The sequence below is a fragment of the Equus quagga genome, chromosome 13, assembly GCF_021613505.1.
Source record: "Equus quagga isolate Etosha38 chromosome 13, UCLA_HA_Equagga_1.0, whole genome shotgun sequence".
Classification (NCBI taxonomy): Eukaryota; Metazoa; Chordata; class Mammalia; order Perissodactyla; family Equidae; genus Equus; species Equus quagga.
Window position 1 is genome coordinate 99,485 of NC_060279.1, and position 15,077 is coordinate 114,561.

General features: G+C 50.7%; 1 protein-coding gene across 2 annotated transcripts; it reads right to left on the reverse strand.

Annotated features, from left to right (window-relative positions):
- Positions 1–2,859: 2,859 nt before the first annotated feature.
- On the reverse strand, positions 2,860–13,070 carry FMOD (fibromodulin). 2 transcript variants are annotated; one of them, XM_046683703.1, is made up of 3 exons: positions 12,878–13,070; positions 9,194–10,181; positions 2,860–4,675 (listed from the first exon to the last, which is right to left on the reverse strand). In XM_046683703.1, exons 2-3 carry the CDS (start codon positions 10,170–10,172, stop codon positions 4,524–4,526), a joined length of 1,131 nt encoding a protein of 376 aa, XP_046539659.1. In that variant the 5' UTR covers positions 10,173–10,181; positions 12,878–13,070; the 3' UTR covers positions 2,860–4,523. The 2 variants fall into 2 exon arrangements, with proteins under 2 accessions (XP_046539659.1, XP_046539660.1); XM_046683704.1 differs by lacking the exon at positions 12,878–13,070 and adding an exon at positions 12,621–12,740.
- Between the last annotated feature and the right edge of the window lie 2,007 nt (positions 13,071–15,077).

Here is a 15,077-nt window from a genome sequence, read left to right on the forward strand (position 1 = left end):
CGTATTTTGGCAAGATCCGCAGCTCTGTAAGCCACCTGTAGAGGAGAGACACGGATTATTGGGGTAGAATGCTGTCTGCTGGTGGGTTTTAGGAGGGATTAAGACTAACCCCACCTGCTTTTCAATACTTTTGCTTGTGTAGGTAGGTCTTCTTATCTCCTCTTGAGACTCTGACCAATTTCCTGTTATTATTTCTTAAACCAGGTCACGTGTAATTTCGTCTGTTCTCTTCTAAGTGTAGCTGGCAACCCAGACACGTGGGTGAGAGCAGCTCATTTATCTTTAGTGTTTGCAGTTCCTGTTGGAGCCCAGCATAAGTGGGCCGGGCGTGCTTAGTCCTGTGTCCCTTTCAGCCCTTCTGAGCTAGTTTCTCCTCTTCTTCTGCTCCCTGGGCCACGAGGGTCAGCCAAGCACTTGGTTCAGTGTACCGTCCCACGTTGCATGTGGTGTTTTGGTCAGTGACAGACGGCATGGATGACAGAGGTCCCATAAGATTAGTACCACGCAGCCTAGGGGTGTGGTAGGCTGCACCATCCAGGTTTGTGTGAGTGCACTCTATGACGCTCACGTGACGGTGAAATCAGCTAACGCCACATTTCTTAGAAAGCATCCCCATTGTTAAGCAACGCACCTCTGTGTCATGTCAGCCTTCCTCACGTCACACGTGGGCTCTGTCCCCAAGGCACAGCCTAGTTTCCGGGAAGGATTGCTGCTCTGGAAACTCGGGCTGCCATGGGATTGAGCCATGTGTTTGCTCCCTCTGGTCACCCGAGGCTCAGTCAGCAGTGGGAGCCATGTCTGCCAGCTTCCATCTGTCTGTCTGAGGCAGAGGACTTCCTGGGAGAGTCTGAGCAGGTCTACACAGAAGACTGAGTCTCCTGATGGCACACTTCTGCCTGGGCCCTGCGCTGGGGCCCCGTGGGGTGAAGGGCTGAATAAAGGAGTGCTTCCCATTCCCCAGGGAGAGGCTGTGTGCGGCTGCTCCTGCAGCCTTCCACCCCAGCCCTCGTTATTCCTTTCTCTTTAAAAAGAATGAAGAGACATTTTGTCCATGTTGCTCCTTCGGCACTTACATCAAACTGCCTCAGGGGTTCTCAAAGCAACTGAGTGTCTTTTAAAGGGCTGAGGCAAAATACATGTTAGTTGTTATCTCCACCAGACTCCACAGCAAGTTCTTGGAGAGCATCACCTTCATTTGTTGATATCCTAAATGTACCAACTATTGACACATTATCCGGCTCAGGGTTTTGCATACAGTATAAATTTGTTGAATGATTGAGCTGCCCTCACAGAGAGAAGACCGTGATTTGCCTTCCCTCTATGATGCATCTGTCTGTCTGTCTTTTCATGACTTAACTTAGAGGGGGCCCATGAACTTGGATGAGAAAACACTTTCTCTTTTTCAGTTAACTGAAATTTAGCATCCCCTTCAATTATGAAGGTAACAAATCACCGCTGTATGAGCAGTACCCGAGGCTTTGTCACCAACTGAAATCACAGATATTTTTATGTCGCATTACAGTTGTTGAAAATACTTCCAAATGCCATTTATGTTCATCAGGACTTTGAAAGGACTGTAGTTAATTAGACTTGTTGCTAGATCTTGTCGTTTGTTGCATTAATAAACAAACATACATACTACACAAAAATTTATATATTCTATATTTTGATAACTGTATTTCACTGTATTTGGTTTCCTTTGGAATCCTATGTATGTTATTCTATGCCTTTAAAAACATTTTGAGAAGAGGTCTGTAGGCTTCAGCAGACTGCCGCAGGGGTGCACAGCACACGAAGCTCAAGACCCTGCTCCCACTGTGCCTCCTGGTGCCTTGATTTTTGGCAGGTGTCCAGGGGCTGGGGGCCCATGAGAGCAGGTTGGGGAAGGTAGGCTGGACTGAAGCCTTTCAAGGTTTCAAAAGAGTCTCTGATGGTGCGAAGTGAGATGCTGTTTACTAGCGGCTGGAAGACGGAACTGTGAGATTGTGTATAACATGGGCCACTGGTTGGGGAGTTCAGGATATGGTACAGTTTCTTGGTGCTTCTGTCTGAAATAAGAGAATAAAGGCAATAGATGGTTTAACCCCTGCCTACACCTCCAGCCTCTCTGCAAGAGGCCTGTGGTTAAAGTTATATTTCCTTCTTATCTGTGTACACACTTACCTTCCTGCTTCAAAGAATTATAATCAAATTAGTTTACTCTGGCTTGAGATGGTGTTGTAACGTTTGTAACATGCTTGGCACAGAGTATCAGTTGTTATTTCCCTATCAGAAAGTAGTGGATTGTCCGGAAGCTCCTAACTTATACAACATTTGCTAAGGCCCTGGCACAACATCTGCACTTAAAGACTTCCCGGAATCATCCATTGAGGAAATGAATGAAAGAACGATGGGCAGCTGAATGCTCATTTTCCTCTTTCAGGCCCAACTGCCAAGGCTTGGCAGTGCTTGACAGCTCTCAGTTCTGGTCAGTTGCCACTAGAGGGCAGGAGCAGTCAAGACAGCAATACACAGGACCCACCAGACCCCAGAATTACTGGATTGACAAGGGAGGGTGGTCCAAGGAGAAAAGTGTTAAAATGATTGGAAAAACCCAGTTGTTCTTTATCTCTTGGGGACCAAATGGAAGGAAATGTGTAGCTGGTGGGATAGAAGTTAGACTTAAAGAAGAACTTTCAGAGCACAAAATTTGATAACTAGAGCTTTTAAACAGGTGACTATTTTTTAACCCCTTAGCTACATCTAACCAAGCAGAATAGATGAGAAAGTGGGCCCTTCCAGCCCGAGGCCTATGCTCCCCTCTAGGTGCCCTCAAAGTAACCCTTCTGTGTCTGCCTTAAATAACTCCATTCTTGCAGATGCAATCGTAAAATAACTTTATTGGTCGTAGGCCACCATGCATGCTTTTCCTGTAATCAGGATCCTTTATAGAGGCATGATGGCGTCCACATGCAGATGCTTTTGGAAGAGCCCTGGGGCTGGGGCGACTGGCCCTGCCCCTCGCGTCAGAGCTCCCTTGTTGAATGAGCTGGTTTGGCTTTTGTGGATTTCAGGGTCTGGAGCCAAGAACATAGTCCAAGGATCCCCTACTTCGCTTCTCAGGGAAGCTGCCTCAAAGCATACCCAGTATCCGGGACATGACAGCATCTGGGCAGGGACCAGACAAGGGCTCGCTCTCCTCAACCGATCCCTGCCCCTGGCTCTGTCCCACTGGAGCAGGTGGGTTGTGCCCCAGGCAACAATACCTTCAGAAATGCGAAGAATTAATTGTTCTCCAGCCAAACTGTAAAGCAACAGGCATCTTCAGTGATGAGGGCGTAGCTCAGAGATGTGAAAGCAGAAGGTTTCCTACTCAGTGCAGGCAAGATGTGGCTGCCTGGCCTGGGCTTCACAGGCCCAGTGAGCATCTCCGGCCAGAGCTGGTACTTTTAACTGTGGCCTTAGGACAAATCAATTAATAAGAAGAACCACAGCCTCCTCCTTTGGGCTAGCAGGCAAGCCCAGGGCTGGCTGGAGTCTGTCTCTACTATCAGGATGTGGGCATTTCTGCGGGGAGGAGAGGACAAGCTACCTTCCTCATGCTTTGAGAACCACATGGCCTCTGCCTTTGAGGATAAAGACCCAAGTAGGAGCTGCTGGGAATGCAGAGAGTGCTGGACGAGAATGAAACCTGGAGCTGCTTCCTCAGGTTAGCTGACTGGGGGTGGTTTGCCCCACTACGGATGCTGAAGATCAGCAAAGTCTGGCCTTTCCTCTTTTGAAGCCTGAGCCATTTTCAAAGAACTGCCCAAATGCTAAAATATAGCTCCATACATTTATCTACGCCTGAGGCTGGTTGTCTCCTCCCCCATCAGGCCCTGAATATTGTCATCATACTGGCGACCTCCAATCTGGCGGTTTTCAAGAAGAGAGGTTAGGGAGGCATAGAGGTGACTCTTGGTGTCCTTCCAACCTCAGACACAAGTACGAGTTCTCTGCATAGGCTGCTGGGCAGAGAACATGCCTGGGGTCTCCTGCTTCTGTCTAAGGCTTAAGCGTTGTGGAGCGAGACAGTGCGGAGGTGGACTTAGGAGGAGGCTGTTGGGCAAGAGGTATATTCTGAGGAGCAGCAGTGGGAGCCTCGACCATCTGCACTACCAGCCCGCACGAGAGGGCTGTCCAGCGCTGCTCACAGAGAGTCAGGGGTGGTTGGAAAAGCACAAGGACGTATTATTGCCCGAGCAACTTTTAAAGTTCACGACACCAGATCAGTGGGCAGTGAGATTTCTGGGGTTGGGACCTCCAAGGATTACTCCCTCCGCCACCACATCTGTCTGGAAAAGAGCGCTTCGGTCGTGTCCCTCAGCAGAAGCTGCCTGTCCCCGCATCTCACCTAAGCCCGCCTACAGGGAAGAAGCCTGTGGAGGGAGCCCGTGGACTTCTGTCACATGATCTGTCCCAGACCTTCCAGCAAAAGCCAAACCAAAGTATCAAGCCAAATGCAGTGGGGTGGGGGCTGTGGGCCGCGCCCGCGCGAGGGCCGCTCAGATCTCGATGAGGCTGGCGAGGCGCAGGCAGAGGGGCGCGTCCGCGGGCATGGCGCTGCGCTTGATCTCGTTCCCGTCCAGGCGCAGCACCTGCAGCTTGGAGAAATTCATGACGTCCACCACGGTACAGAAGCTGCTGATGGAGAACTCTGTGGGGACAAGAGGGCGGGGACGGTGGGAGAAGCCCAGATCAGGGACCCGGATGCACATTGAGGCTAGTCAGACTCTGTGAAGCTGCTTAAATACTAGTGATGTGAGGGGTGGAACTGGGCTGGGAGGGGCAGGCGTTCTCCAGGAGAGGAGTCATACCGACTTTCACCACTGGGGGGCGGAACCAGGGGCAGAGGGGGCCCTGCCTGCGTCTGCGCTCCGCCTCCTGCCGCCCCCCAACCTGTGCATTGCTCTGCAGACCCTGGATGTCCTTGAGTGTCCTTCCAGACAGCGCCTGGTCTTTTCCCATTTGTGGGCAGCAGGGGGAAGCAGAGGGTAGTCAAAGACCAGCTCTAGCAGCTTTGAAGTACTTGATTGGTTTTGGAGGAGGGCTTTGCTGAATTTGCTGTGAGAAAGAAGATGGAGGAAATGGAGGGACTTAAATCTGGAATATCTTCTGCCACTGTGCAGATAGAGAAAGTGGCAGGAAATTAAAACGAGAAAGCCTGGGCCGAGAGACAAGCGTCTTTCCGTGCCAAGCTGTCGGGGGTTGCCCGGCTCCCTTCCGAGTGCTGCCAAGGAGTGAGCAAGGCTCTGAGGTTCAAGGAGAAGGAAATTCATAGACGAACGGGACTGCTATGGACCTCAAAAGTCAAATAGATAATTCCCTCGCCTCTTGCATTTTATATGATTACGGTTTGCCTTTTCAAAAGAATTCCCCCTTTTTGAAGCTTTCCCCGCAAACCATGTAATCCTAATAGATAGAATAATTCTGCTTGGTTTTAGCATAAATCCTTCTGCTGCCTTTCACCCCGTTCCAACTCTGGTTGTCCTCTTGGGCAAATCAACCACCATGGTCTCGAGTCTACTGGGTCAGGAACTTGAAAGGGGAAAAGCCAAGAACTCAGCTAAAACTCCAGCAGAGATGGCAAATGTCACCACGGGGAAGCGGCTGCCAGCTCTGCAGGCTGCCCTCACTGTGGTGCATGAGGCTTCAGGAAGGTGCTCGTGTGAAAGGGGCTTGGGGGAAGTTACCCATTGTGCCCTCAGGGGAAGATGGCTCTGGGACATCTGGAGGGCCGATATGCCTGGGCAGACCCAGAGCTGGGCTGGCTCTGCTTCCACTAGAGGCCTTCCTGTGCTCGTCCAGTGGGGGAAGCTGTGTTGCCAGAGCTGTGCATGGAGGGTGGGAGCAGGCCTTGCTGACTCTCTCCCAGAGGGATGTGGAGGGTGGCCCGGAGGGAGAGGTTATACGTGTGAAAATGAAGGTTGCAAGGAAGACTGCATGGAAAGCTTGAATAGGCTGATGAAGAAAGTGGTTTTAAATTAGCTCTATCAGTTGTTTCCACTGTGTGTTAAAAACTGACAAAGTGGGATGGGGTGAGGCTGCAGACAGTTAACTTGTACTGCAAACGTGAGACCGGAGATCCAGACCCAGAGGATGACGAGACGCGGAGAGTGGAGGAGATCGGGAATGCCCTTCTTTGGAGAGCGCTTGGAGTGGGGAGGAGATCTGGAATGTCTCCTTTCTGGTCCTAAGGAAGAGATCAAGTGGTCTCCAAGTGAGCAGGTGGGGCAGAGCCTCGGCTGCGGCTGGTCTGCAGTGTCTGTATAAAAGATGGAGTGGGGCAGAGAAATACAGTGGCCCAGCCTCAGCACCACTTCCAGCCCTCTTTGGGACTGTGCTAGAGGTTCTTGATAGAGTCTCTCCCCACACCTGGAGCCCTCAGACCGTCTGTGAAAGTCCTGCATCCCAACTTGGCCTGGATAAATATGGGGGATCCTTGTGGGCTGCTGGCCACACCGTGTACGTAGATTCTGTCCCCACACCGGACACTGTGAGCCCTCCTGTTTATCTTCCCCAGCTCAGGAATAACAGAGGGCTTCTGCTTGGAAACTCTACAGGACATTTTCCAGCCCAGATTAAATACTGACATAAGTCTTTCCAAATTCCTCCTCGTATACCCGCCCTGCTCCACTAGGTCCCAGAGCTACTGAAGAACATTCCGGGCTGTGTTCCTTTGCTGTTGCCAGGCTGGAAAAACTGAGAGAGACGCTAATGGAAGAAGAAAGGTCGGGGGAGAGGACTGCGCCTGATCCCGCTGCGCACCCTTTAGCTCCTGTCCTTCTTTGAGCTCCTCCCTCAGGGGGTTGTTTCAATTCTACCTTCACCCCCCGCACCCCTGGGCCCTCACAATTGCCCTATGAGAGCAGGCTGAGCTGGGGGCACTGTCTTTCCTGCTGGCGGTCTGAATCAGAGAGAGAGTCCTCACGTTCTCAGGCAGAGACAGCTGGCTCTAGGTTCCTGGATATGGAAGGTGGGGCTTCAGGGTTCTAAACTACATGGTCTGGGTGACATGAAAAGATTGCTTTTCCTTCTCTGTGTCTCCATTTCCTCATCTTAGCCGTGCAAAAAATCCAACAAAACACATTATGCCTGTCACTTTCAAAGTGGCAATGAGAAGAAACGCTAATAAAAATAATTAGTTGTGCATTGGTTTTTCAGTTATGTGCCAGGCCCTGGAGCAAGCACTTTACACGTACTAATTCACTAATTTAAGGAAAATTAAATTAAGAAATTGGCGTTATTTTGCCTAAACAGAAGACTGGGAGAGAGACTAACTGATAACTAGATAAAGGGAATTTGGCTTACATTACACAAGAAAGGATTTGGGGTAGACACTGAAAGTTTTGAGGTTGTTTGACTTAAGGGGGAGCTTTCTTGCATGACCTTGGGACACTTTACTAGAGTGATTTTATCCTCTGCAGAGGTTTGGGAAGAGGTGGGCCACCTGGTGTTCGAGTGGCAAGGCAGTTTTGCAGGAAGGCAGCGTGGTGCCGAGATGCTGGATGAAACCTCTCCCACCCCAAGTGTCTCTGATTGTGTAGTTATTCAATCACTAATGGGTTCTCTCCCATGACAGCTGCTCTTTGCTGCCACATTTTCAGGGTCAAGCGCAGCATATTATATGACATTTCTGATATGACAATGCTCCTGGATTCAGAGCGGGTGGCAGGTAAGTAGTGGTGACTTCTGGGTGGGATAGTGGACAGCTATGAGGAAAGGTCAAAGCCTTTGCAGCACGCACCATCTTAGAGACGTCTTAGAGAGCCACCCCCTCGGGAACAAGAAGACCCAAAAGAAAGAGAGCCTTTAAATACAAAGCAGTTTGGACCGTGCATGATGGTGTCTTACACTTCAAACTAGAGGACCACACACATCTTCGCCTTGCCGCCCTCCACCCCCTGGTCAACCTCTGGGACTGGTGCCTCTCACTCAGAGGGCTGTCCAGCTTGTTAACATCTTGCCATGTACTCCCTGAGCACAGGGAGAGAAAAGATGGAGAGGAGAGAGCAAGACCCTGCTTTATCAGCACTTTGATGGAGCTGCCACTCTAAGCAGGCTCCACTTCAGAGCCCTCTGCCGGTGGTCATTAATGAGTTCTTCTTTACCCAGGGAGAGGCGGGGTTTGCGACACAGGAACAAAGGTTAAATGCTGGCTCAGTACCTTCCAGCTGGGATTAAGACGTCACAGGCCCTGGGGTAATGTAAGCACATTCGAAACACAAGATCCCGAGAAGGAACTGAAAAGCAACTCGATATCCCAATCTGAAAGGAATATTTTAGTTCTTAGGGGCAGAGAGGGAGCCCTTTTGGTTCCTTTAGACCTTTTCAGTGCTTGGAAAACAAGAAGTCCAGTGTCCTTGCCCACCACCCCAGGGGTCTGTGGTTATCAGGCTCAGGACACCCCAGGGGGACCTCTGCCCTGCCCTGCCACCAGGGACTCCTTGTGCTCCAGGGAGAACTGACCAGAACGAACACCTCCTTCAGCTCTGAGAGGCTGCACATTCTCATCTGCCAGCTGTTAGGTTTAAAAAGCAAACACCCAAACACAAGACCAGGCTGTAGAGGCAGGAGTAGATCGTGTGGAAACAGAGAGCTCATCTCATCATCTTCTGGGTTGATGAGTAAGTACAGATACCATGGTTTCTTAGCAGCCCACCTTCCTTCCAAGATGGACCCTAGAAGTTCCAGTGAAATCCCCCTCTCTATGAACTACCAAACCTCTCCAAACTCATGTCTCACTGCTCCTCAGTGCAGGACCCCTTCATCCTAGACACATGAATTCCCTGGTTAAGTGACTGGTTTAACAAGGTGATCTGTTAAATGACTGGTTCCTTTGTTTGTGGCAATTTCCCTTCCCAGAACAGCTTTGTCCTGTGTTCCTCTGACCCATGCACACTTATCTCTCATGACCTAGAGTGAAACTTACCTCTTCTGGGAAGTCTTCTTCCATACCAGCCCACTCCCCACTGAATTTCCCTAACACAGCTGTTTAGTCTAAGAGTATGCCATTTTGCCCTTTTAGACAGGAGTATGACTTGGTTTTCAGGTAGCTTCATTTGTACTCTTTGGTTCCCCTACTTTTTTCCTTTGTATTGCTACCAGCACTCAGAACAGGGTCTTTCTAGAGAGATAGACAGCCACTCCCCACTCCCCTTCACCAAGGTCTCACCATTGATCCTATTGCCTTGGAGGTAAAGGTTCTCCAGGTTGGTATTGACGGGGGGGATCTTCTGCAGCTGGTTGTAGGAGAGGTCGAGCTCAAGGATGCTGCTGGAATTGAAGGTGTTGGAGGCCAGGCCATTGTTGGTAAGACTGTTGTGAGACAGCCGCACATACAGCAGCTTGGGTGAGCCCCGGAAATAGCTGTCAGGGACGGAGTAGACGTTATTGTGCTCCAGGTACAGCTGCTCAAGGGCTGAGGGCAGTCCGTCAGGCACCTTTCGAAGGTGGTTGTAACTCAGGTCCAGCAAGATCAGTGACCGGAGGCCCTTCATCGCACTGCCCACTTCCTGGATCTCGTTGTGTTGGAGATACAAGGCTGTAAGGTTCTCCAGACCCTCCAAAGCATTGTTGGGGACCCTTGAGATCTGGTTGTGGTCGAGATGGAGCTCCCTCAGGGATCGAGGCAGTGGGCCGGGCACCCGGGTCAGGTTGTTGTGGTCCAGGTACAGCCTCTCCAGGTGCTTCAGCTTGGAGAAGACCTTCCTGCCCACCTTATCACTGGTGATCTGGTTGCCATGGAGAGCAATCCAGAGCAGCCCAGTCGCATTGTCAAAGACACCTTCCTGGATGGAGGAGATCTGGTTGTTCTGGAAGTATACATACTTCATGCGAGAGGGGACGAAGGGCAGGTACTTGAGGTTGCGGTTGTCACAGTACATGGCTGTGGGGAAGTTGGGTGGGCAGTCACACTCCTGGGGGCAGTCGCGGGGCTCTGGTGGGGGTGGAGAGCCGTAGGCATAGGCTGGACCTTCCTCCACCCCGTAGGGGTAAGGCTCATAGGGCTCATAAGGGTAAGGGTCATAGGGATCATAGTAGGTGGACTGCTGGCTGCGGAGGTAGTGGAACCACCAGTGGGGGTCTTCGTCATACTGGGCCCGGGAGAGGGAGCAGAGCCCTGCCAGCAGCAGGAGAGAGGCCCACTGCATTTTGTCTCTCTGCAAGAAGGGAGAGAGAACAGAGCAAGCGGGCATGAGTGAGACTCTAGGGAGGCAGGGAGGCAAAGCAGGCAAGCCTTAGGCTTAGAGCTAAGCAGATCTGACTCAGCATCTGAGAGCAGGAGCCTTGCTCTCACCTCCTCTGTGCCTCCTCCCAGTGCCGGCTCTGCGCACTTGGTCCGTCTGGACCTTGGCTATCTGGGGGAGCTACGTGCATTTTCCCCTGGTCACAGAGTCACAGAAATAGAGACTTTGAGATGAGAAGAAACTTGAATTGGGGAGCACTTCAGTTTTTGGAGGGACAGGTCCTTAGGAGTCTCTAGAACCTGAAGGTTCTGTTGGGGGAAAGCATACAGCAATCTCTGTGGGGGTGGGGCAGGAGGAGAAGGGGAGAGAGGGATGCTCTTTAGGCCTGAATTCCCGTCCAGTTTGGACTCCCCAGGAAAATAATATTTTTCAAGAGTCCAAGGAAGAAGCCCTCTGGCTCTTTCCCTGTCTCTGGGAAACCTCCAGAAGTGGCTTGAGACCTCGAAGAGGAAGATCTGTACTACTTCTGGAAGATCTTCTCCTCTCTTGGGCAGCCTGGGGGTTTGTGGTTTTGAGTCTTTGGGGAGGGGCGTGGTCCCTTTGCAGCCACCACAAGGCTTGGGCTACCCTTCAAAGTGCCAGCGTCTGTAATGGTCTGCTGGGTGAGAAAGCTCTCTGGTTAGCAGTTCGTGGCTATGCACGCAACTTGGCTGGCATAGGGTCTTCATATAACACTTACAGATCCCCTCCAGACTGGGGACACTGGCAGCCAGGTATAGCACTTGTCTGCTAGGGTGGGTCCTGAGTGTATGGAGTCTGAGCCAGCGCACTTGGCTGTCTTCCATGGTGTCTAGTAAAGTGTTAGCACTCCTTATGCTCCACCTTGGATATATACAAGAGCCATGGGTGACCAAGAGAAATGAATGAGGAACACTGAAAAATAGAACGGGAATTGAAGTCTCTTGTGCATGCCCAAGGGAATGCAGCTTTAGAATGGGATTCTGGCATCCTTCCTTCCCAACACAAGCTACCTATGATGACATCTGGGTTTCCCTCCCACCTTGCCAGGCAGGCTGTTGCCTTTGAGCTCGTATGCTAGCGAGATGAGAAGAGGGTACTTGGAGAGAAATGTGGGTTTGGTGCCATCTGAGAAGGAAGCTGAAGGCATGGAAGATGAGGGACCAGGGGCTGGCATTTCAGACCCAGGCACCCTACTCCAAATACTTATAGCCAATGCAATGCATAGCCACTATGAGCAATAGGCACCTTCCAGAGGGGTGAGTGCCACCATTGGATGGAGAACCTTAGAAGCTTTCTCGATCCTAGAAGTCACATATATCCCTCACAACCCCTTGCTGGGGTTGGCAACTGTGGACAGGAGAAAGAAAGGAGTCGAAAAGCCAGCATCAAATCCACTGAACTGATGGGAAGGACCCTGACTGTGACACTCAATCTAGTCACCATCTGGCCAGTCCTCCCTCTCAGACCTCCCTGTCCCCTGAAAGCAGTGCCCTTAGGCCCACTTCCCCCCACCAGCCTCTGGGCGACAGAGGAGAGGCTCCCTGGCTCATCCTCAGACAGCCTCAGGCCTCAGACAAAGAGCCCACAGTGTTTCTGAGAAGCTCACTCAACTGCCCACTGCCTGGCATGCTGGCTGGGCCCTTGCTCTGGCCAGGAAAGAAGACGGATGGAGAGGCCCACTGCCAACAGCGCATTTTTCCATGCACAGTCCCAGACTGCTGCAGGACCAAGGTGGTTGTCTGGAGGATGGCACAGTGAGCCTCTGTCTCCATTTCTTCCAGACTGGGCACCTTGGCAAACAAGAGCCACCTTCCTCTCTAAGACTCAGCTCTCCTGGGGCTGTGCATCCTGACCGCTTTGGCCTCTCCTTAGGGGCCATGATGGCTAAAAGGGTTTGGTGGGGAGCTTATGACTCTCCTCACCTCACCCCCTTCTCTTGGCAATGTTGCTCCAGGGTTGTATGCTCTTAAATTTCCCCCTATAATGCTAGAGACCCTGCTGTGCTCGGAGTTTTGTGAGGTGGAAAGTTTCCAGGCAGGCACTCTATGAGTTGAGTCTGGCTCACTCAGGAGTTACTGCTGGTCTTTCATTTCTCTGCTCTAGAGGACCGTCTCTCCCTCCTAGCAGAGTTGAAGAAGTCAAACCAGAAGCCATCCCCTCACTGGATTGGACCCCCACTTCACAGCTCCCTGGACACAATCGATTCTCAATGCTTCTCTTTATTCTCTTCCTCTCACCCCAGAAAAACACGTGCACACACACACACACAATACACAAACTCCTCCTGCCCCCCAAACAGCACATAGGTCCCACAGAGAGACCACAGGGACATGGCGCTAGGATGGTGGGGTGAGTGGTGGGTGGGAGGGCAAAGCTGGCTTCTCTGGATACCTGGTTCTTCGCTTCTTCAAGCCCGAGAATTGGAGGCCTCCCAGCAACCAGAAAGGAACTGTCAGGCAAAGGCAGCCGCTGGAGCCCCTTCCTCCTGCTCCCCCTCGGCCCCTCTCCAGCCTCCTGGGATCACGGCCTAGAAGAGGAGAAGGAGGAATGGCTCCTCCCTGCCTGCCCCTGCCCTACTCCCAGCCCCTTCCTTTGTTTCCTTCATGGGACTAGAAGGCACAGAAACTGAAGTAAAATGCTGAACTTACCTCAAGTTGAACCTTTCAGAGTGACCACGTCCCTCTGTCTGGCCTCCTTGGTTGGAGAACGTGTGTGAGAGAGAGAGAGAGAAGGAGTAGGAGTGTCCACTGAGAGTGTGCGCGTCTGTGCCAGGCCAGGTCCCGCCCCCAAATTCCTAATCAAATATTGTGAAGAGAGGGGCTGAGGAGCCCGGAGCCTGGATTTTTTGGCTCTGCTGCAGGGGCGGAGCTCACACTCAACCGCGCAAAATCCTTCCATCTGCCTGATGCTATAAAAACCACCTTCTTTCCACTCACTTATCTTCCCTGAAGCATTGGCAGCTCTGGGCCTCTTTCTGCTGAATGAGTTAGTGGCGCCCTAGAAGTTATTTGCACAGTCCCTTACAGAGTGCCTGGATTTCTCATTAAACCACAGGGCAGATGTGGGGATGGGGAAGGCCAGGCTTTGGGGAGAGGCATCTTAACTCTTTAACAACCCCTGTGCCCCTCAGAGAGCTAGTGATCACCCGTCTTGGCCAAGCGCCCCCTATGGGCAGGTGGTTAGACCAGTGGATAAGAGAGCAGGACACAGGACAGCGTCCCTGACCAGGGTAGACTTCTCGGGGCTACAGATGTTCTCCCCCCACATTGGAGCAAATCTAGCAGTGATCCATCACTTGCTGGCACCAGCATTGTGCGCTCTCATTTAATCCTCACTACAGTCTTAGGATTCCTAACACCACCTTGGGCTATAGCCAGGACTATCTGAGGTCATGTGTGTGAGGCACCTGGCCTAGCACCTCACTGATGCTCACTACCTGGACATGATTGCTGTTGTACCTATTTTACAGATATAGAGACCCTGGGTGAAGGGAAGATGAGGTCAGAGAAGCAGGCAGGAGCTAGACCATGAAGGGATATTTGGCATGGAAACGATTTAGTTTTTATTCTAAATATTTGAAAAACAGTATGTTTTAAGCAGGGGAAGTACCCAATTCACATTTTTAAAAGCACATAGGAGAGACTGCTGAGTGGGGAGAGGGAGACGAGGGTGGGAGCCGGAGGTGCTAGCCAGCCTCACAGAGAGAGAACGGCAGCCTGGACTGGTGCAGTGGGAGGGGAAATGTATTTTCAGAGAGGGGACTGACACATCCTGAAGATGGACCAGATATGGGGAGTCACGGAAAGTCAAGGATGAGGCCTAGGGTTTCAGTTTGAGCCACTGAGTGGGCAGCAGCTCCATTTCCTGACGTGGGAAAGACGGGGAGGGAGAGGGCCTACGTTAGAAATGCCTGTTGGCTCTCCAGTGGAGACGCACACAGGCAGTTAGATGGATGACTCTGAGTTTGAAGTTCAGGGGCTAGAGGAAAACATTTGGGAGCCATTAGAATTTGGGTCACGTAGAATCTCAGTAGCTTAGACGAACCTGTGTGTCTTAAATGCTCTCTCCTCAGCTGATTGTCTCCTGCCAGCATCCAGGAAACACTCCTTATTTGTTTGATTTTTAATTGTGGTAAATTGCACCTAACACAAAATTTACCATCTTAACCATTTTTAAGTGTACATTAGTGTTGTGTATTCACAGTGCCATGCAACCAGCCTCTAGAACTTTTTCATCTTTCGAAACTGAAACTCTATATCCTTTAGACAAAAATTCCCATTTCACCCTCTCCCCAGCCCATGGCACCCACCATTCCACTTTCTGTTTCTATAAGTTTCACTACTTTAGATGCCTCATATAAGTGGAGTCATACAGTATTTGTTTTTTTGTGACGCACATTTCACTTAGCATAGTGTTCTCAAGTTTCACTCATGTTGTAACGTGTCGGAATTTCCTTTCCACAATATCATATTGTATGTAGAGACCACATTTTATTTATTCATTCATTCATTGATGGACACATGGGCTGTTTCCACCTCTTAACTATTGTGAATGCTGCTGCTATGAACATGGATGTACAAATATCTCTTTGAGAACCTACTTTTAATTATTTTGGGTATACACTCAGAAGTGGAATTGGGTATATGCTCAGAATATGGTAATTCTATTTTTAATTTTTTAGACTTGTATACTGTTTTTCATAGCAGATGCACCATTTTACATTTCTACTAAGAGTGCACTAGGGCTCAAAGTTGAAACATTCCTTATTTTTAAAAAATGCCAATTGAGAAAGCCTCAGATTTGAATTTGAAGAATTTAGAGGTGTCAAGGCAGATGGCACTTTCAGTT